The sequence below is a fragment of the Aquarana catesbeiana genome, linkage group LG11 (assembly GCF_042186555.1).
Source record: "Aquarana catesbeiana isolate 2022-GZ linkage group LG11, ASM4218655v1, whole genome shotgun sequence".
In the NCBI taxonomy this organism is placed as follows: Eukaryota; Metazoa; Chordata; class Amphibia; order Anura; family Ranidae; genus Aquarana; species Aquarana catesbeiana.
This window is the reverse complement of record NC_133334.1, coordinates 53,446,211-53,468,914: the sequence shown is the minus strand read 5'-3', so window position 1 is coordinate 53,468,914 and position 22,704 is coordinate 53,446,211. Positions and strand designations below refer to the sequence as shown.

General features: G+C 41.8%; 1 protein-coding gene across 10 annotated transcripts in view; it reads left to right on the top strand.

Annotated features, from left to right (window-relative positions):
• Window positions 1-22,704, top strand: part of CELF1 (CUGBP Elav-like family member 1) — a 63,501-nt gene that overhangs the window by 24,449 nt on the left and 16,348 nt on the right. For 2 of the 10 annotated variants that reach the window (XM_073604413.1, XM_073604412.1), the window contains 9 exons: window positions 2,242-2,429; window positions 5,825-5,907; window positions 6,019-6,067; window positions 10,500-10,682; window positions 10,789-10,868; window positions 10,983-11,144; window positions 15,491-15,593; window positions 15,797-15,925; window positions 22,268-22,375. In XM_073604413.1, the coding sequence (XP_073460514.1) occupies window positions 2,252-2,429; window positions 5,825-5,907; window positions 6,019-6,067; window positions 10,500-10,682; window positions 10,789-10,868; window positions 10,983-11,144; window positions 15,491-15,593; window positions 15,797-15,925; window positions 22,268-22,375 (1,075 nt within the window). In that variant the 5' untranslated portion in view covers window positions 2,242-2,251. Of the gene's footprint in view, window positions 1-1,700; window positions 1,792-2,241; window positions 2,430-5,824; window positions 5,908-6,018; window positions 6,068-10,499; window positions 10,683-10,788; window positions 10,869-10,982; window positions 11,145-15,490; window positions 15,594-15,796; window positions 15,926-22,267; window positions 22,376-22,704 lie in introns of all 10 variants that reach the window. The other 8 variants (XM_073604414.1, XM_073604409.1, XM_073604410.1 and 5 more) reach the window with 8 other exon arrangements.

The following is a 22,704-nucleotide window of genomic DNA, read 5'->3' as shown; positions in this document are numbered from 1 at the left end:
ATAAGCCCTAAACAGGTGCACCTGTCTACCGTATAATCTGTATGTAGCCTCAGCCTTGTGCTCCAGCAGTGAGACGAGAACTTCTTATCTCTAACCCGAAACAAAATAGGCTGAGGGGCGCTCAGCCATTCAGAGGCAGCTTTGTATTCTTTGAATACAAAGCTGCCTCTGATTGGCTGAGGCGGAGATCTTAGTCATCTGCCCGCCTCCACCTGAGTCAATCTGAGGAAGCTTTGTATTCATTCAGAGAATGCAAAGCTGCATATGAATTGTTGAGCCTCTCTCAGCCTGACTCTTACTTTGTTCAGGGTGTGAGATGAGACTTTCTCATCTCACTACTGCGACACAATGCTGTTTTACTGTGTGTAGCGGAGGCTACATACAGTTAATGCAGTGCGCCCAGCAAGTAAAGCTATTAGTGTAGAAAATAGGGCCAGCTTGGAGTTGGGGTGTTTAACGGCATGTAGTACAGAGACCTATGTGAGTTGTGTCCCTTCCAATGCTGCTTAGTTGTTAGGTTCAGCTGCATCTGCTGATGTGCTAATTCACTCAACCAGATCTGGAAACACTGGAGAGCTAGTGGTTCAATGAAAACTAGCAGGAGACCTCTCTGGCTTATGGGTAGTTTAGCACAGGTTCATCTTTAGCCAAGAGGCAGCAAGAGAGGTTGAGAGAGGTGAAGGTTTGCATAAGTCAGACTTCATTTTCATCTGTGCATTATGGCATGTGATAGTGGTGCATAAATATGTATGTAACGTGCATCAGGTAATCCTTGTGAAGCATGTTGATCATCGGATATTGTGTATACATTTATTTTTATTTTTTTTTTTGTGTAAAAACTTAACATTCTGCTTCTTGAAGGTCTGCAGCCTCCTGTCCTATGATTCTGTGTATGGTTGTGGCTCGACAAACCATGAATCAAACTGGGCTGTATATCCCATAGGGTCATATTCAGGGCCCTTCAGATAACAGTGGAAGTTAACAGATGAAGCATGAACATGCAGAATTTTTGTAATTCAGACAAAAGATGTCCAACACAGAATACCTAGGCAGGGATTTCAGTTTGAGGAACCCTTACAAATTCCTGGTTTAGAAACACCTGAACAGGCTGTTGACTGTGAAATCAGTTTTTTGGTTGGCTCGTTTGGAGAATGACAGGAGAAAAAGCAGATCTCCGATATAAAGGTGTCCTGCAAACCTGAGCGGCATTATTGGTGGGGGTTGTGTGACCAGGTCCTATGTGTGGTGGGTGATGCTTCCACCACCCTAGCTGAGTCAAGCGGGCGTTCTTTATTCCATTCCGCTCTGTCACTCAGCCCTATCTCTATTGATCTGACATTCTGTTTATCTGATGCTGCACTCAGTACTGCTTCGCCAGGGAAAAACACACAAAACAAGCACCCTGCATCAGCATTTTTATTGTGCCCTTATTGAGCCTCCCTTCACATGGTAACATCCCCCTTTCAAAGTGAACACCAACTTTTTATTGCACCCCTTGTGCCTCTTCCCAGTCCATTCTGTCTGTCTTGTCCAATGCTGGGTTCATTGAGGACTCTGCTTGTCGTCTCTCCCTCGTAGTGTGTGTTCTCTGGGGCTTTGTGCTATGTTTCCCCTGTCCTGCTGCTCTGTGTAGTGTCTTCATCTGTTCTCTGAGCTTGCCGGGGCGGAGTTGAGCTCTGTCTTGCTTGTGTTTATTCCAGGGGGGCAAATTAGACAGACCATGGCTTCATTTAAACTTGATTTCCTGCCTGAGATGATGGTGGATCATTGCTCTCTGAATTCCAGCCCTGTGTAAGTGTCATTTTTGAGCCGTCTCCCTCTAGATTCAAGAGGTATCTCTGCTTTCAATTTTTTTCTGTGCCTTTTCATGGAATCCTTGTCACGTTTGTCATCTGATTTCAAGTGTGACTTCACTTTTTTTATTTTTATATTTTAAGCAGCTAATTCACCTCCACCTGTCTCTGGGGTCATAGGTATGCGTGTCTGGTGCTCTGATTACATGCAGTTGTCTGATCTTGTAGCGGAGACGGCCATTTTCTCAATAGTTGCTGACTTTTCACATTCTTGTGTGTGCTGTATTTGTCCCATACATAACACCAAATTAACTCCTAATGTGAAGCTTTTGTTAACTCTCTGTGCACCGTTAACTCATGAACATTTAAATTGTCACTCCTGCTAGATGGAGTTTTTTTTTTTTTTTTTCTGAGAGACTTTTGAAGCCACTGATGTCTTCTGTTGCAGATCAAAAAAGATGAACGGCACCATGGACCATCCAGACCACCCGGATCCCGACTCCATCAAAATGTTTGTGGGACAGATCCCTCGCAGCTGGTCAGAAAAAGAACTGCGGGAACTATTTGAACAGTATGGCGCCGTCTACGAAATAAACATTTTGAGAGACAGAAGCCAGAATCCCCCACAAAGTAAAGGTAAGCCAAGATCTAGTAGGTGTCTTGACTATTTCTGACCCTCCTGTTGGCAGTGAGGTTGTGCTCATGTCATTCAGCTGTGGCTTACTTTACATGTTGTATAACAGGCATCTCCAAACTTTTTGAACAAGGACCAGTTTACTGTCCTTCAGGCTTTAGGGTTGGGGGGGTCCAACTGTGGCCAGGTGGAGCAGAAAATGCCTCGGCATCAGTGGAAGAAAACCGTGCCCCATCATTGGTGTCAGATGGAGGAGTAGTGTCCCAAGGGCTGGATAAAGGCAAACAAAGGGCCACACTGGGCCTCGGGCCACAGTTTGGAGACCGCTGTTGTAGAGGGATAGAGCTGAATAAGTAATGTCAGTTCCTAAAGAAGGGCTCTAAGCAAATGGCTAACTGTATTTATAAAATACATATAGCCAAGCTGTTTTACCAACCAAAGGACTTGTATCTATGTCCATCCAGTTCTGAGATTTGCATAACCCTGCCATACATCACAGTTCTGTCTGGCAGGGCAGGAGACATGGTTCTTCTCTACTGCTAAGTAGCACAGGTTTTATCCCTCCTCCAGTCTGTGATTGGACATCAGGAGAGGAAACAGCACACTGAGCTAATCTCTCTGTTGCAACACACTCTTTTCTATTAGCATCTTCCTGGTTAGCAATTAAACAATGTAGCATAACTAATTAGCTGGTTTATGCTGCTTCTCTCTCTTTCTCCCAGTCTGTGCTATGTTGTACAGTGGATTGCAAGAGGCTGATACCAAGTCATATTTAGTTACTTGCGTTGTGTAAATAAAAAAAAATAAATAAAAAAAATTAAGGATGCATTAATGTGTGTCTTCAATACAGCTGCCTCCAATTCAGTTTTATAGAAGAACTGGTAGTATGTTCTCTGTGAAAACCTTTTGTGTGGCCAGCATTGTCTTTAGCCAACTGCTTAATTCCTGGAACACTATTTGAATTGAAATACTTGTTGCAGTAGTAGTTATGGCCCTGACCAATTTAAAATAATGTGCGCAGAAACTTTAGGGTAAGAGCAACACATTACACTGACATCTCACAGTTCTGTCTGACAGTACGTCCAGGAATTCTCCTTTTAAAGTAAATGTATATCCAAATCTTTTCTTTTAGTTTTGGTGCACGTATTGGAACCCATACAATTTTTTTTTTTTTTTTGTGGTCTGTCCCTGCTAGTTAGTTTATCCCTCTATGTTCTGGGCACCATTGCTAAAATGTTAAGCCCCATACACACTATCAGATTTTCTGCTGATTTTATTCCTTTAGATTTACCAAAACCATATAACATGAGGTCAAACCCTAGGAGTTTCAATTTGTATGCAATCAGGCAGGCCCTTGCACTACATGGTTTTGGTAAATCTGAAGACAAAAATCAGCAGAAAATCTGATATTGTGTATGGGGCTTTAGAGTTGTAACCAGAACAAGAGGTTGAGAATAAATCTTCCAGTGGCTACATCTACTCCAGTCACAACGAAGAGGGCAACTCTCCACACTTTTGTGGTGTTTAAAAAATGTGCTAGTAAACTTTCCTAAAAAGGCACTTAAAACACATTATTAAAAAGCTGAGCACTTTTAACCCTTCATGACTGGTGGGATCCACCCAGAACCCTGGACTGGCAACTGGCTCAGTCTTTCGGCAAACCGCTAAGAGCCTGAGCCAGCCACTCCCTCCACAGCCCAGCGCTCCAGTGAGCGCAGGGGTGGGGAGGAGCAGAGAGCCAGTGACCGACAGGCACCAGCTCTCTGCTCATGGAGAACTGAGTGATCAGCGGTGTTTGATCGCTCGTTCTCAGTCTTAGAGCTGGTGGGGAGACAGATGCAGCATCGGACCGCTGCTGCATACACCTAGGTAAGTATGGTTCTTAAATTATTTTTTTTAAAGCTATTAGATAATTATTGCATCTGGGAATCTAGCATTTTCAGAGCAGTCAGGTGTACTTAAAGAGGAGGGCTCATTTAAAAAAAAAAAATTAAAAGTCAGCAGCTACAAATACTGCAGCTGCTGACTTTTAATTGGACACTTGCCTGTCCCAGGGTCCAGCGATGCGGGGGATCGAAGCCACGCTCGTCTCCCCCTCCGTTCGGCGGCGCCGGCATTGCAACTGTGGGCGCCGGGTTGTGGCTTCACAGCCTGGCACCCACTGCGCATGCGCGAGCGGCACCGCGCGCCGTGATTGGCCGCTCAGTCACCTGGGACCTGTAATGGGTCCCAGATGATTGACAGGAGGGAGGGAGCAGAGCCAAATCCTTCTGTGCCCAGGGGGAAATGATGTCACCAGCCCAGGCACTGGAAGAGGCAGACTACGAGGGACCCCCTAGCAACAGGCATTTAGAGGTAAGTAAAAAAAAAAAATTTCCAAATGTTGTTTTTTTTTTTTTTTTTTTTTTTTTTTTTTAGGCACAGTCATGAATTTATTGAATTTATTTTTTTTATTTTTTTTTTTTTAGGGTGGAACACCACTTTAAACTGCATGGAAAATATTGGTGTTAGATTTTTATGTTCTGTGGGATATCTTTTATACACCTTCTCTTCACATGATTGACAGGAAAGGAAGGAAAGGAAATAGAAAGTTATTGTATTAAGCTAAAGTATTTTAATTGAGTAAATAAAAATTGCAAACTTTTGAGACTCAATGCTGTTTTGACACTTGGGTTACCCTGATGTCTCAAAAGCTTGCTGTTTTTTATCCAAAAGTATAATTGAACCGTAAAAGTGAAGAGAGAACCTCTACAAATGTTGATTGTGCCTAAGCATTGTCCTCAAAAACATATATTTTATCTCAAATTCCTCCTGGGAAAAAAAGCAGCCCACTTCCTGGTATGTGAGTGTGCCTTGACACTCTTATGCCTACAGCTTATACTGTATTTGTATATCTGCAGTGTGAGATCCAAGGCACTGCTGCCTCTGAATGCTGTTCTCATGAAAGTTAGACTGAGATTTGGTGAGATCACAGGCATTACCGGTGACTACAAGTCTTTTCACTCTGCCTTCTTATTTTTGAGCGCAGCTTCCTGAGTTCATTTCCTCTTCAACCTGTAAAAAGTATCATTTAACTAGAGATTTTCTTCTGCTTTGAGAGTGCATGCAGGACTTGGAGCAGTCAGGCTCTCTTATATGGTCATTCTTATTTCCCAGTGTTCCCTGGCTGCCTCCACTCAATTTTTTTTCTAAAGGGCTTTAGAAGCAGAGTGCTCTCCCAGATCCTGACCACTCCTCCTTGTTGGTTTGATCATTGAGATCTTGTGCAGAATTGTTCTGATAGTGTACAGGTCATGGGTGTGCTCATAGACTCAGGATTTATTACAAACATCTGTCTCCTCCGGCACTAACGTTTTTTTTTTTTTTTTTTTTGTTTTTTTTTTTCTTTCCTCTTAAGGTTGTTGTTTTATCACTTTCTACACACGTAAAGCAGCGTTAGAAGCACAAAATGCTTTGCATAACATGAAGATACTTCCTGGGGTGAGTATTTCAGCACTTAGTGAAAATTATTCAGCGTGTTTATCTGTGAATGGTACTATCAGGAATAATAGTATCTCACCAGCCTATCTTTCCTTCCTCTTCTGTGTTTAGATGCATCATCCAATTCAGATGAAGCCAGCTGACAGTGAGAAGAATAATGGTATGCCACTTAGTTCTGAGGTCTTCTCAGGTGTTTTCTGATACTTGTGTTGTGCTCCTCTAATTAAAACTACAATCACACTGGCGATTAAGACCAGTGCGAATTGTAGCGGCAGGAATCTTGATTACTGCTGCAGCTCTGTCTGCACAGCCAGTGATTAGTCGCGGCTTCCGGTGACCTGTGATTACAGTGAACAGGTCTGGCAGCCTCACCTAGCTGCTTAGAGCCGCAGCAGTATCAGAAGATTCCTGCTGCTACAATTGGCACTGGCCTTAATCATGTGAATGTAGCCTAAAGTGGTATTGAAGTCTGCAAGAGAGATTTTAAAACGCATCCTCTGCAGGTTTATACAATAATGTGCTAGTATGCAGTACATACGCCTAGTGTGTATGAAACCTAGTGGTAACTAATGTGTCTTGTGCTTGCTGCTCTTCCTCCCTGAATACTGCATTCTCCACAGGCTCATTACTCAGTCTGTTGCTGTCGTCATTTCTACTGTCTTGTCATTTGACACTTTTTTGCTTATGATGGAGCCACCTGTACAGATTTAAGCCATGAGCAAAAATAACCTGTTTTTTAAAAATGAGCAGTTATTGTAAAGCTTAAAGCTAGAATTGTTCAATTTTTCTCTCATTCTCTAGCTTTGTGAGTGTAGCCTTTACTATTAACTACAGATGCGCGATTAATCGTTAAAGAATCAGATTGCAATTCTCCCCCCCCCCCCCCCCCCCCTCACGATCTTAACAAAGAATTTTCCGATTCTATGCAGAGTTCTCTGTTCACAGCTGACAGCTGTCTAAAAAAAATAACTAGGCAGCCTGCCAAGTTTATGACAACATTGCTTAGACAGAGATGAGGAGAAAGATTGTAACTCTTCATCCTTTTAGATCAAAGGGATAAACTTCAGTCTATAAATAAGGGAAGTTTAACCACTTAAAGACTAAACCTTTTTCTGACACGTGTTTATAAGTTGAAATCAGTATTTTTTGCTAGAAAATTAAATTATATATATATATATATATATATATATATATATTTATTTAGCAGTGACCCTATTTTCTGTATTGTATAATATTTTATGTCACGCTGTATTTACGCAGTGGTCTTTCAAATGCAATTTTTATGGGGAAAAAACACAATTTAATAAACTAAACAGTAAAGTTAGCCCAATTTTTTTGTGTAATGTGAAAGATGATGTTACGCCGAGAGAATCGTGATCTTGGTTCGTGCAGCTCTACTATAACCCATATCTGCATCAACAAGCTACTGCATCTTCTGCATACTATAGGTTTATCCATTATTTATAATGTGCATTGTGAAGTGTTATAGCTATGATTTGAAAGCACAAAAACAGTGTTCTGCAACGTTAGGGACTTGTTTAAATGAATTTAAAGCCTCTTGGTGATGGCAAGCTCTGGTCTTAGTAACTTGAGTAGTTCCCAAATTTGTAGCTGCAAGCCATATGCTGGTTTCATTTGCAGCACCATCTGGAGGTGAATCTGAGATTGCAGCTTTTCAAAATATCTAATACCACACACACTACTGTTTTCTTTACAAAAAAGTCTGCAGTTTGCAAATAATTGTAAGAGGTGGTGTCCCTTCTTAGTGCATGGTGTGTGCATCTGCATTGGGTTGACAGGAAGGCACTATTACACTGCCTGCTCTTTGAACTTTTATTGTCCAAGAAGCATGATAGTGAAACGGGAAGTTGTAAAACTGACTAAAAAAAAATACGTTTAAACATAGGAGATTTAATGTTTAAATATAAGCAGTTTCTGACTAGGCTTCAACATTTTAACCTGACTAATATTTTTTACATGCAGGTTATATTTTAATTTCTGTATTTTGTATAATAAAATTGTCCATGTGGTCATCTGGGAATTTGGCAAGTATCCATACATGGGAGAAATCTGCCAGGACATATGATAGCAGTCATTGCCGGCTGTATTTTTAAATGCAAATTCCCAGGGCTATATTTTTATATATATTTTCAATGCCTAGTCATTAACCTAGAACAGGGGTCTCCAAACTATGGCCCACCAGTTGTTTAGGAATTAAAACTTCCATCATGCCTAGTCATGTCTGTGAATGTCAGTTACTATGCGTCATGGGACATGTAGTTCCGCAACAGCTGGAGGGTCGTAGTTTGGAGATCGATCCCCTGACCTAGAACATCAGTTGCCCTGACACCTAACATGCGCTTGCATGTCCTGATCGCCAGGTAGAAAAAAAGAAGGGGGTCATGACAAGCCTGGGCCATTTGCCATTAGCAGCAATGGTATTCACATATTCCAATTCTGACAGGATCCATTAGGTGACTGGTGAGTTAGCTGTGTTTTGCCCTATTCAGGGGCTTTTAAGGTCAGGTTTGCTCTTTACACTGAGATGGGGGCAGTGAAATGGCTAGTGTGCAGCTCTACAAAGCAGGTAGCATATTTGTTATCAGATCAATATAACTGTTAGATATTCATGCATACATATATACTTAAAATTGTTACACAGTAACTGTGTTCTTGATTTAAAGGTGTGTGTGTGTGTGTGTGTGTGTGTGTGTGTGTGTGTGTGTGTGTATAACATCCAAGTAATATGTGTAAAGGATCAGAACAAGGGTCTCAAACTGGCGGCCCTTCAGCTGTTGCAAAACTACAAGTCCCATCATGCCTCTGCCTGTGGGAGTTATGCTTGTAACTGTCAGCCTTGCAATGCCTCATGGGACTTGTAGTTTCGCAACAGCTGGAGGGCTGCCAGTTTGCGACCCCTGGATTACTACTGATGTCCAGGACTCCACTAGATTTCTTCCTCGCTTACTGTTGTGACAATGGTTTTATGAGACTAATATATATGTATATATTATATTACAGTATCTCACAAAAGTGAGTACACCCCTCATACTTTTGTAAATATTTTATTATATCTTTTCATGTGACAACGCTGAAGAAATTACACTTTGCTACAATGTAAAGCAGTGAGTGTACAACTTGTATAACAGTGTAAATTTTCTGTCCCCTCAAAATAATGCCACACAGCCATTAATGTCTAAACCGCTGGCAACAAAAGTGAGTACAACCCTAAGTAAAAATGTCCAAATTGGGCCTGATTAGCCATTTTTCCTCCCCGGTGTCATGTGACTTGTTAGTGTTACAAAGTCTCAGGTGTGAATAGGGAGAAGGTGTGTTAAATTTGGTGTTATTCTCTCTCATACTGGTCACTGGAAGTTCAACATGGCACCTCATGGCAAAGAACTCTCTAAGGATCTGAAAAAAAGAATTGTTGCTCTACATAAACATGACCTAGGCTATAAGAAGATTGCAAGACCCTGAAACTGAGCTGCAGCACGGTGGCCAAGACCATACGGTGGTTTAACAGGCCTGGCCATGGTCGACTAAAGAAGTGCATGTGCTAAGCGTCGTATCCAGAGGTTGTTTCTGAGAAATGGACATATGAGTGCTGCTAGCATTGCTGCAGAGGTTGAAGGGGTGGGGGGTGCATGAGTGCTGCCGGCACTGGGGAGCTACAGTTCATTGAGGTAACCATGAATGCCAACGTACTGACATACTGAAGCAAAACATGAGCCCCTCCCTTTGGAGACTGGGCCGCAGGGCAGTATTCCAACCTAACGACCCCAAACACACCAAGACGACCACTGCCTTGCTAAAGAAGCTGAGGGTAAAGATGATGGACTGGCCAAGCATATCTCCAGACCTAAACCCTATTGAGCATCCTCAAACTGAAGTTGGAGAAGCGCAAGGTCTCTAACATCCACCAGCTCTGTGATGTCATCATGGAGGAGTAGAAGAGGACTCCAGTGGCAACCCGTGAAGCTCTGGTGAACTCCATGCCCAAGAGGGTTAAGGAAGTGCTGGAAAATAATGGCGGTCGCACAAAATATTGACACTTTGGGCCCAATTTGGACATTTTCACTTAGGGCTGTACTTAATTTTGTTGCCAGCGGTTTAGACATTAATGGCTGTGTGTTGAGTTATTTTGAGGGGACAGCAAATTTACACTGTTATACAAGCTGTACACTCACTACTTTACATTGTAGCAAAGTGTAATTTCTTCAGTGTTGTCACATAAAAAGATAGAATAAAATTTTTACAAAAATGTGAGGGGTGTACTCACTGTGAGATACTGTTATACCCCGTTTCATTACTGCTTGTCACCATGAAATTTGCTGATGGGGAAAAACATTTCTTAACTGGCTTCTGGATAGCAGCAGCCTGAAAGTTCTAATGCTCATCGAATCTTTTAAAAATGAAAAAAAAAAAAAATTTAAGCTGGACGTGTACTTTAAACTGATTACATAATGTATATAACTTAGATTTTCATATGAGTTCATTTTAACTGTTTACATCACATGCTGTCTCATTGTATTTGTTTTGAAAGGCTAGTATCTCTTTGCTGACTGTTACTGTTGCCTAATTGTTTGCAGCAAGCCTGTGTGCCCTCCCTGACTGTCTTTCTGGTACTTTTCCTGTAGCAGTTGAAGACAGAAAGTTGTTTATTGGAATGGTGTCTAAGAAGGTTAATGAGAATGATATCCGGGTTATGTTCTCTCAGTTTGGGCAAATAGAAGAATGCAGAATTCTGCGGGGACCTGATGGGTTGAGCAGGGGTAAGTGGGATTACAGATTTTGCATTGCTTGTTTAGTTGCAGTGTTAAAGTATGACTTGCTATGGACAAAGTTGTTTTAGTGGTTTTTGTCTTTTATTTCCCGTAGGTTGTGCATTTATCACATTTTCAACTAGATCTATGGCACAGACAGCAATCAAATCCATGCACCAAGCACAAACCATGGAGGTAAGTCATACACAACGGTTTCAGTTTTTGCTCAATTTTCTCTGGCTATCCACTGTTTTTAAAGGCCCCCAAGGAACAGTTGTCTGGATCTGACTGTGGCGTTTTGTTTTGTAGGGGTGTTCCTCTCCGATTGTCGTCAAGTTTGCAGACACACAGAAAGACAAAGAACAGAAGCGAATGACACAACAGCTCCAGCAACAGATGCAGCAAATAAATGCAGCTTCTGTGTGGGGGAATCTTGCAGGACTGAACAGTCTGGCACCACAGTACTTAGCAGTAAGTATTGCTTGAGTTTTGTTTGGCTTTGCGGTGCCATTTTCCTACCACAGAACATCTATGGACACCTGTTCTACATTTGAGCTAGACATCTAGAACTTTGTCCTGAGGAAGAGGCCTGAAATAGATTTAAAAAAAAAAAAAAAGTAGACCGCAAATTATAGCACCAGTGTGTTACCCAAGATGCGATATCTGCAGTCTAAGGAAAAATCCTTTTGTCACAAGCCTATGCCAAAGTTGCTACTTTTATCAATACACAGTGATTAATGTAGTGAAAAAAATCACGAAGCTGTTCGTTTTTTTTTTTTTTTTTTTTTTTTTTTTTTTTTGTTAAGTGCTCTTTAGCTGGTTCCATCTGTTTGACTTAAAACCACTGGCTCCAGGGCAGCCCCCTTAGTAATTCTGAGAAGATTTAGACAAAAGCAATGTAACTAGATGGGCCCTCCTTTAGGTATCCCCATACAGTATTCCACCCTCTTTCTGTTGCAGTTTCTTTTAATCAGAGGGTTTCAGCCTAATTAATCAACCGCATGAGAAACTGGTGCTTGTTCAAACCTAATTGACACAAAGTCAAAGCTCTCCCTATCTAGACATCTTCCTCTGACATGCTTTACTTTGCAATAGAGCTTAGTTTTCAAGTCAGTAATAACCTTTTTACATGCGAACATGGCTATTGGTGCACTTTATTTATTATGTGATGGATGCTGAACCAGTGCTTCATTCAGTTATGTTACGGATTTTCAGTTAGACCACATCCTCTATAAGAAAGGTATTTGGCTTGATAACAATCTGCTTAAAGCTGGCCATAGATTACTTTTTTTTTTTTGCGCTCAGCCAGTGGGCTGATCAAAGTAAACTGAATAGATTCTCCCATCCACACAAGCCAAGTGGACGGAGCAATTCTCCCAGCTGCACTGTTGTACTCTGACAGCGGGACTTCTTCGCTGGGAGAGTATGCTGATTGTCTGCAGGCACCAATTGAACAAAAAATTACCAGTAGTCGGATTTGAGAGGAGTCAGTCATTAGATCGATGACTCTTAAACATGAACGGTCATAGATGGATTGAAGTTAATCTGATTCCTGCTAAACCAACCAATTCTATCTTAAGTGCTGCAACCTTTCTATATTATAAGATGAAACATTCCCCTATAACGCATGAATACTGTATGGGCTTTCTAAGTTGCACTGACATTTCATTAAGTTGATTTTCTTTAGCGGATAAAGTGCTGCAGCAAACGCCAATAAAGTATATGGTGGTTGAACCCATTAAATGGGAAACCAGCTAAATATTTTAAGACATTTTGAAGTTTTTAAGCAACAAATTTTACACATGGCTTCTAAATTTTAATTTTTAGCACTTGACTTTGGCCATTTGCCATTTCTATGTGTTCAGTTCATTTGTGCAGGTGTCCATATGATGTAAGTGGTATTCACTAAACCATTCAAGGGGCAGAATACACTAACATAAAACCAATCAGAATTCACTTGTAATAATGTCTTAAGTGCAGTGCATGGTGTTTTCTGATTGGTTGCTTTGTACAGTACACTGTTAGTACTTTGCTCGATGTGTTGAATTAATGAGTGAGCTCAAAGGGGTGATTTATGAAAGCTGGAGCAAAGGTGAGGTTTTGGCTGTTGCCCACATAATCTGTGGCTTTTCAGTTTATTTTCCAATGTCGGATGTCATTTTGTTTCTGAATATGGAAAACCCCTTTAGCCGCCAGATTCAGAGTTGAGAAACATTTGGCTTGATTTACATCATTATAGCCTCTCAAAACATCCATTTGTCTGGCATGTAAATTAACCTATGAGGGCAGTTGACCTTTTTGGCACAGAAAGCTCTTGATCAGAATATTCTAGGGGTTTCTGAATGAGTTTTGTTGCCTGTAAAAGATTGAGGCTCTGCAAGAGCTTAAAGGATATCTAAAGGTTTATTTAAAAAAAACAAAAAAACACGTTAGGCTTGCCACCTCTGTGCAGTTGGTTGGTTTGAGTGGCCACCTATTCTCTTCTGGGGTCTCTCAACGCCGCTCCTCCTCTAATCGAGTGCCCCGTTGGAAAGCCGCTTTCCCTCGGGGCGCGCTCCCGTATCCTGCTGCGTCTATTGACACAAACAGCAGGATTTGGCCCCGCCCCCAGCTCTCGGGTCATTGGATTTGATTGACAGGAGCGGGAGCCAATGGCTGCGCTGCTATCAATCCAATCGGGACCCTCCAGCTGGTGTGCTTGTCCCCGTCGCTGGAAAGACCGGGTTTGGGTAAGTCAAGGGGGGGGGGGGGGGGGGGTGCATTAAGGTGAAAAACCTTGAGAGTTTACAACCCCTTTAATGTGACCAATGCAATTCCTCTTGCTATCCCTTCTAACAATATATGTGCATGGAGGCTAACGTAAGTTCTTCATTGTTCCCTCACATGTCACAACTCTTTAGCAAACACCTTTACTATAAAGGTAATCCTCAACTGATTTCTGCCTGAATACAATTACATTATTCCACTTTTAAAGATTTGCTGAATATATTCTTTGTATTAGCAGAGGTCAGCCAGTTGGAAAAAAAAAAATTCCAGTCAATGTTGAAAGGAAGGATGTAGGAATGGAATGTAAGTAGGTACATTTCGAAAATTCGTTTTCACAGTTGCTATCTAAACTGTTAGGTGGGATAGCAAGAGAATAAGCATGAGTCCCTTTAAGCAGCCTCATGGGGTCCTTTCACATGGGTGTCATCCGTTCAGTCACGTTTTTGCTAAGAAAAAACAGGTTCAGTTTGTACATCCATCTTCAGTTCAGTTTAAAGTGGTTCTAAAGACTCGAGGTTTTTTTTTTACCTCCATGCTACCTCTGTGCAGCAGCAAACCCCCCCCCCCCTTTTCTAATACTTACCTGAACCTGATCTTTTTCCAGCGCTGTGCACAGGAGCCTTAGGTTTGCTGGGTCTCTCCCTCCTCATTGGCTGAGACAGCAGTGGGAGCCATTGGCCAGTGAGCCAATGAGAGAGAGGCTCCCGGTTTCCTCCCTCCTGCAGAGATGCCCCCATTGCAAGCTGCTTGCTCTGGGGCACTCTGCAGGAGGGAGGAAACCGGGAGCCCCTAGCGGGGAACCTAGAAGAGGAGGATCGGTCTGCTCTGTGCAAAACTACTACACAGAGCCAGGTAAGTATGACCTGTTTGTTATGTAAAGAAAATATATACCCTTTATTATCACTTATTACAAGTGTTTAACCCCAGGCACGAAATCTTAACGGAGCACATATTTCAGTAGTGTTTATTTGCCTCTTTTCAAAGTTCTAAGTATCTTCTCTCTGCTGTCTCATTCCTTTGCTATCTGCAAGAGGCAAAAAGGTGACGGGGGGATGGAGCTTCAGCACACAGCCTGTGAATGATATTCTCAACTCGGTTCCTGTGTGCTATGTGAATGGGGGGGCGGGGGTCCCTTCCCTCTCCTCCAATCAGCTCTCACAACTCTTGTACAGTGTGTAACTGCAGCTCCCTGCCCTCTGCTTTAAGAGTCTGTGAGAAATCCTTTTTATCTCTGAATTTTACTAGGATGCACAGGGCAAATGGCTGCAAATATACAGGTCCAACCTATGTAGGTGGATTTTTTCACCTCTGTGTATCTGGGTATAGGTAATGGTTTACAACCATTGTAACTTTCACTTCAGTTTACATCAATCTGTTTTCTTTTTTGCATCAGTTTTTTTTTTTTGTTGCTGAAACCAATCATAGATGGCAAAGGTATTAACAAAAAATGTTTCTTGCCTAAAAACGGACATAAACGGAATGGACATAAATGGACGGCATACGTTTACATCCGTACAGATTGGTCTAAACAGAAGAGTGTGCAGCCTAGTTAAGTTTTATAAAAAAAATGTACTTGAATGGACACAGATGTAGGCAGATGTAAACAGATTATCCCTTTACATCCGCCCGCCCATAGACATACATTGTGGTTCAGGCTGGATCTAGACTGAGTGCCCATGTGAAAAGCCCTTTAGGTGTTTAATACAGCTTGCAAATGGCTGATTTGAAGATGTTATGCTAGTCCACATCAAGCCCAATTTGAAAAAGCCCTTTTCTCTGTACCAGTTTTCATAAATCTGCTCTATAGAGGTGCCTTTTTTTTTTCTCCCCCTTGCACGGTGTGGTGGATCAGTGTTTTCCTAACACTATATTTGCTGTGATGTAAAAAAAAAATTTTTGCCTGATTCCATTCTAATAACTCGCCCCTACCCCTTCCCACTCACAACTCTTGTTCTTGTACACCCTGTGGATATCTGTGGTGTGTAGACTTTATCCCCAGACCGGACTGAGCCCTCACTCTCCTTCTTGTTTTGTTTTGGTGTAATGTCTAGCTTTATTTGCAGCTCCTCCAACAGACAGCCGCGTCCAGCAACCTCAACTCCCTGAGTGGCCTCCATCCCATGGGAGGTGAGTACTCCACCGAGACAACATCAGGTGTGTGCTTTTTTATTTTAATATTCTTTCACTATCCTTTTCTTCTCCTTTTATATGTTAAGGATTTCACCCTCTTCATTTTACCTTACAATCAACATGTGCCGTCTCCTTTTCTTTCCAAATATAAAATAAAAATACAAAACCAATTTAGCGTAATGGCTAATGTGCATGTGGCGTTCTCTTGCCTGTGTTGCGTGTTTCAGGACTCAGTGCCATGCAGATACAGAACTTGGCAGCTTTAGCAGCAGCTGCCAGCGTTGCACAGAACCCAGCCAGTATGGGCTCAGCACTCACTACTTCCAGCAGTCCTCTCAGCGTCCTGACAAGTTCTGGTGAGCCGCACATGTTTTTTGTTCTCTTGTGTTCCAGATTGGACAATCCTTAAAGCTACTATTTTGGAGGTGACATTTCTTGCAGGCCAAAATTAATGCCTAATGGATTTTGAAATGTCATTTCAAAAACGATATAAAATATGGTTATGGAATTGCTAGAATCATTGTTGAAAGTGGGAAGATTGTAGAGCATTATATATGAAAAATGCATACCATAGTCAAACTGCATCTTGTCAATCATAATTAACATGAGATTAAAAAAATGATAATCCAAAGAAGCCACTAAAATGAACAGTATAATTCTAATGAATTAGGTTAGTGGTTGAAACAAACAATGGTTGTGGGACTCTACTAATGCTACTGAATTCTGGGTGGATATTGGATAACATAAAATGCTATAAAGGATCTTCATACTGGATCTTTATACATTATGAGAGGAAAAAACTTGGTCAAAGCTTTCTAATAAATTGTAGCTAATAACCCCAAATTAATGTTTTGCTTGTGATTTTGTCAAACAACTCAAAGTGATTAAAATTATTTTTTTTTATATTCATTGATGGACACAGCTCTTCTATTCTTGATCATAGGGCTTTATAGAGCCACCTACAGAAGTAGGACATTAGGCAGAAAACACATCCCCACCTTTGGTACGTCCTATCTGGTATAAAACCCACTGCTATAGGTAAACCTGTTATTTATGCCTAGTGGTATTGACTGAGGTGATTTTGCTGCAATTTGTGTTTTGCTTTTTTTAATCTGCCCAACAATAAATTGGCGTGTGCAAAAATGCAAAACGTACCGCAGAAACTGATCAAAAGCAAACTGCATAGGTGTTCACCAAGCCTTACTCTACCTAACCTGGCTTGGTATCGAGAGAGCCCCCAAATTTTCCATATTTTAATAAGTGATTACACAGTACTGACTGGTATATTCAAGACTGGATATCTTTTGATATTCTTTTCCATCTTTATAAAGTTCCATTACCTTGTTAAGCAGGTCTTTTGACGATTTTTCTGCTCCCCATAGCTCAGTATCTAGCCTGCTCAGTGCATCTACTTGAGAGGTAACAAACTCATTGACTATTTTTATACACAGACACTAATTGCAATTTAAGCCACAGATGTGAAAAATTAACCTTTAATTGCCATTGCAACCTGTGTGTGTGTGTCACCTTGTGTGTCTATACCAAGGCCAAACATTCCAGTGTATGTAAACTTTTGATCCGGGACATCTAGGTGATTCCCTTTATGATATAAAAAGGAGCCAAACTACTATGTGATATCAAATGGCTTTATATAATCACTATCCTTTAAATAAGGCAATTTTTTGGCACGATTAGTCATATTTTCAGTATCCATTCCAAAATTTCACAATTTCTGCCAGGGTATGCAAGCTTTTGAGCACAATTGTATGTGGAGCTGGCATCCTTGGATTCAGCCCTACTACTCTCAAAGCTCTTTGTCTCGGCAGTGGTGCTTCGGTGGATACTTTGGCTTAAGTGTTGGTCCGCTAACCAGACGTCTCTTCAGTCCTACCCTGGATGAAATCAAGAACCTTACGGATGGCAAGAGTACTTTCTTAACACAGACCAAGAAGGGGAAAGACACCGTATCACAAGCCTGGTCCTTCTGTGCGCACACAAGGTTTTTTCCTTTCCCCTGGCTTCTCAGACAATGGCTCTAAGCCCTACAAGGCCCCTGTGGGTGGTGCCAAGCATTCTCGGTTTCTCAAAAGCCCGCAGACAAGTCCTCAGCATGAAGGCTTGCCCCCACTAATTTTTAAGGTCATCTTTGCTGGTTCCCAGGCTCATGGACTGCCCTTATCCCAGACAAATTGGTCCACTGACCTACAAAATAGAATTTCATTCTTGTCCACCACAGAAATTATTCCAGTCTAATATTCCCACCTCTGAGCTGTGTATGAGGTGGTGCAGGATTTTTTACACCAAGGAGTGATTACCCCAGAGCCGGAGTGGTCTCAGAGGTTTTATTACAGTCAGTTTACAGTCATAAACAAGGACGGAGTTCACCCAATTTTAGAACTCAAGGCTCTGAGTTTTTATGTGGGTGCAGAAGTACAAAATGGAATCCATCTGCCCGGTGGTGACTACCCTTCATCTGGATTTTCTGGCCTCCATAGACATCAAAGATGCGTACCTTCCTTATCTGTGCTTAGCATCAATGCTTCTTGCACTTTGTGGTCAGGGACGCACATTATCAATTTGTGGTGCTTCCCTTTGGCCTCACATCCACTCCTCAGGTTTTTTACCAAGGTGTTGGCCTTGCCCCTAGTGTTGCTGAGGGAAGAGAGATTTCTCTGATTGGCTATTTGGGTGACCCGCTGCTAATATATTACCTGCGCAGCAAGCCTAAATTAAATAAATAATAACCTAGCAGGCCGCTGCACTTTCTCACTTTCTTAATTGCCTCAGTCAATACCACTAGGCATGTATACACATTGAACAATGGTGAAGAATAATGTCGTTCTCACCCACTATTAACCAAATGCTTAAAAAAAACTTATATGAAGTGTCAGTGCTTCAAATTATCAGTGAATAAATTCATCTATGTGCAGTAAAATAAAAAAAAGTCAGAAAAGTCCAAAGATGGTGTCAAAAAATCCTCTTACGTAAAGTGCAAATGCTAAAATTGTGCTTTCCTCTTATAAGAAATAAAGTGCTTCTTCACTGCCAACACTCCACTTTTGTGCAAATGTTGTGCCCCAACCCTAGTGGCTCCAAACTCGCCAAATGTAGATGACCCTCTTTAGCATATGCCAGAGTGGGCCTGCAATGGTTTTTCACAGCGCCACTGTGCGTGGCAGCTCTCCTCTGCTTTCAACCTCTTTGACACAAAACCATGAAACAACTATTGGTCCAAGCTATTCATGCCAACTACTACAGTGATCATCGGCCCCTTAGGTATGAAACACGCATACTAAGACTGGCCATAAAAAGGTTAGTATTTTTGTTCATCCAGCTCGCAGGGAACGTCGCCTTCAGCTTTCCCATCAGCCAGCAACGACATCCACACCACCGCCCTCCAGCACTTTCCACCTCTCAGTCCCCTGACGACAGTCACTTCCCTGACAACACAGCTTCTTCAATCTCTTTCCTCTCATTCTGCGCTAAACCACAAAGTGGAGATCATGATGCACTCTGTGGGATTTCGGATGGGTCCTGTATCTCAAAAAGTCAGACTTGACACCAACCAGAAGGCTGGAGTTTCTGGGACTGATCCTTAACTCTACACAGGCCAAGGCATTCCTTCCAATGGACAAGCTTTGGTAACTTTGGACTATTGTTTAGTTGCTCTTGTCCTGCTGATGATCTTCCTTTGTGGTCTTGCATGCAGGTCCTGGGTCTTATGGTGTCCACCTTTTGACGTGGTCCCATACGTGCAGTTCCGTGCAAGGGTTCTGCAGAGCCAAATCTTGACTAGGTTGGACAAATCTCCTCCCTTCCTGGACATCCAGATTTGTCTGGGTTGATTGACCAGGGTCTCTCTCCTCTGGTGGCTTCGGTCTCCCTATAGGCCAGGAAGTCCTCTCTCCCCCTCCACTGGATAGTAGTCAGGAGGGATACCAGCCTGTCTGGCTTTGGAGGGGTAGGGGTCCTGATCTCAACCTCACTTTAAGGTCATCGGTTGCCGGAGGAGGCTCGACTGCCCATCAGTGTCCTGGAGCTCCGAGTGACCAGGCTGTGTCTGAATCAATGGATGGACCTTCTCTGAAGATACCTGGTCATGATCCAATCGGCCAACACCACTGTGGTGGCCTACGTCAACCACCAAGGCAGCACAAGGAGTTATCAGCAGCACTGGAGGTTTCACACATTTTTTGATGGGCAGAACTTAATGTACCAGCTTTCTCCATCATGTACATTCCAGGTGTCGAGAATTGGCAGATGTTCTATCTCAGTTGTCAGACACTGGATCAAGCAGAGTTGTTCCGACACCCAGATGCATTTCGTCAGTTTTTGTCTACTCTGGGGGACCCCGGACATGGGTCTTCTGGTGTCTTTCCTCAACAGGAAGGTGTCATGGGTTTTTGGGGAGAGCGAGGGACCCTCTGGCAGATGCCACAGAGGCACTGGTTTTTGCCCACCCCTCATTGAGGCACTGCTTTGGGAGCTCTCTATAATCAAGAATAGAAGGGTTGTGTCAATGAACTTAAAAGTAAACGCAATTTTTTTTTTTTTTTTTGGTCACTCACCGTAAAATCCCTTTCTCTGAGTTCATTGATAGACATATCACCCACCCCTCTAAGTTTGTTGGGGTATTTTTTTTTTATATATATTGCCTGTGACTAACTGGCTGACCTATAGCAAAGAGAGGTTTTATACCAGCTAGGAATGCCCATAGGCAGGCAGTGCTGTGTTCTTTACTGCCTGGTGTCCTACTCTTGTCGTCAATAATAGAAGCACTGTGTCCATATGAGTATTAACAGTTTTTCTGTATTAACATGCAACTTGATGTCGTTACAAGTGGTGTCATTAGAATGAAGTGGTATTCTTAGAATGGAACTTTCTTTGATCATTGAGACAGCGAGTGAAGGATAATTTCTATTGGTGCAAGCACCCAACAGCAGTTCTGTGTCTTCTCCATTCTCTCCTTAAAAAAAAAAAAAAAAATCGAATCGCTTTTGCATGTGGTTAGTGAAATATTGGTGTGTTTCTAGGCTGCAACTACTTCACTAGACGAGGGTTTAAATTATTTGACATTACATAAAATTTAACAAAACTATGTGGAGTCCATTGCAATAGCATTAGGAAGAGAGATTTTCCTGAGATGAAGTGTAATTTGAGTCTATCAGTTGGCAAAATCTCATGTTTGGATGCAATATCCCTTTAAAGGTATTGCTAGAAAAATCTTTTAAGGATGGCTGGTCTCTGTGAACTACCCATGAAATTGGTCTTCCCCCCACCAGATGCATGGTTATTGGATGCACTTTAAAGAAAAAGAATCGTACATATCCAAAGGTTTTTTCAGCAAAATATTTTCTTTTACATATAGATTGCTACTGTACAAAGTAACTACTGTCCTTCCCTGGCATCGGTTATAGCCATAGGTTCCACACTAAGGATAGATTATATAAAGATAATGTTATAATGTGCTAGTATGCATTGCATACTAGCACATTATGTGAAACTTACCTTAAAACGAAGCCCTTCAGCGGTGCGCTGTCACCGCTGAAGGCGCTTTCATCTTCTCCCGGTCTTCCTTTGGGTTCACCAGCTGTGGCTGCCTGAATGGCAGAGTCACGTTGTCACTCCCGCCCATGCGCACAGGATTCACTGTTTGTGTCCCAGGGACAACACCGGTGGTTGCACAAGGAAATATTTTTTCACAGTACTTAATAGGTAAGCTTTATTATAGGCTTACCTATAGGTAAAACATAAATATACAGCCTTTACTACCGCTTTAAGCTGCCCTGAATAGAAATAATGACTGGAATATCATAGCTATGAGCAACAGGAAGTGTTCTTTTCTTTAGTTCCAACTAAACTGGCCTATGTGTTTTTTTTTTTTTTTTTTTTTTTTTCACATTACCTCTAGTTTTCCTTATGGGATTAAACTTTTTGTAAAACGTTACGAAAAAACAAAAGTCAAAGGAAGTGCCTACCTACCCATAAAACTCCTCTTGGGTTGCGGATTTAAGTTTAAAACATTTTTTTTTTTGTTTTTTGTGGTTCAGCTTCCCATTGCACGTTTTATAGTGGCAAAGATTCTGTGCTGCTGGACTTTCCTTGCAAGATTTTTGGACTGCTTAGGTGCTTCATTATATGTTAATTCCCACCTAAGGAGCACTTGCAAGCCATCAACAAGTGATAACTTAAAGACAGACTTCAGGTTGCTAAAGCCTTACTGAGCTTTCAGTTTAAAGCTTTTAAATACATTCAGAATGCAATAAAACATAGTGTGTAAAGTCTGGGAGCCTGCTTGTAGAAGAGATGACCTCCTCAGTGCACTGCCACTCATTTACATGTATGCGACCAGCAGGCTAAGAAGGGTGCAAGTTTTATTGCTCATATGTTCTACAAAGGTGAAGGCACCTATCTCACTATGCGGTTTGGCAGGCGTGTAATGAATCACATAGAAGGCTCAACAGCATTGCAGATCACCTTTTTAATGTACTTTTATTTCAAACTGCAGTGATATTAAGCTCATCTTGTTTTCTCGTTTTTTGTTTAGGAAAATCATTGCATTATTTTAGTCTAGTCATGGTCAAATATAACTTTGTAAAAATCACAAGCGAGTATTTGGTATCCTTTGAAAACTGTATTTTCCGAAGTACTGCTCATGATGTTTTTCTTTATCCTCCTCCCCCAACTCATCCTCTCAGGGTCATCCCCCAGCTCAAACAGCTCGTCAATGAACACCATGGCTTCTCTTGGAGCCTTACAGACTCTGGCAGGTGCAACTGCTGGCCTAAATGTTGGTTCTTTAGCAGGTAAGCTTGTGTGAAGCTGTAAACTTTTTTTACACATCAGTCAAAACATGCTTCTATGCTACTGGGACACGTAGGTTAACTTCCTAAAGGAGTAAAGGATGTTTACTAAAAGTGATACTTCACCTTGAATTTTCACTGTTGATAATTCCAGTCATGAGCAAGAAACAAATCCTGTTTTTCATGTTTTTTTGCTTTGGGAGGGGGTTTTTATTTGCAACACGATTTCTCAGTTTGTTTTAACTTGTTCGACTGAGCTAGGGTCCCTTCACATGGGTGATCTGCCCAGCAGACTCCGCTTTGCTCAGCGGGGGATCGATCTGCTGATCCCC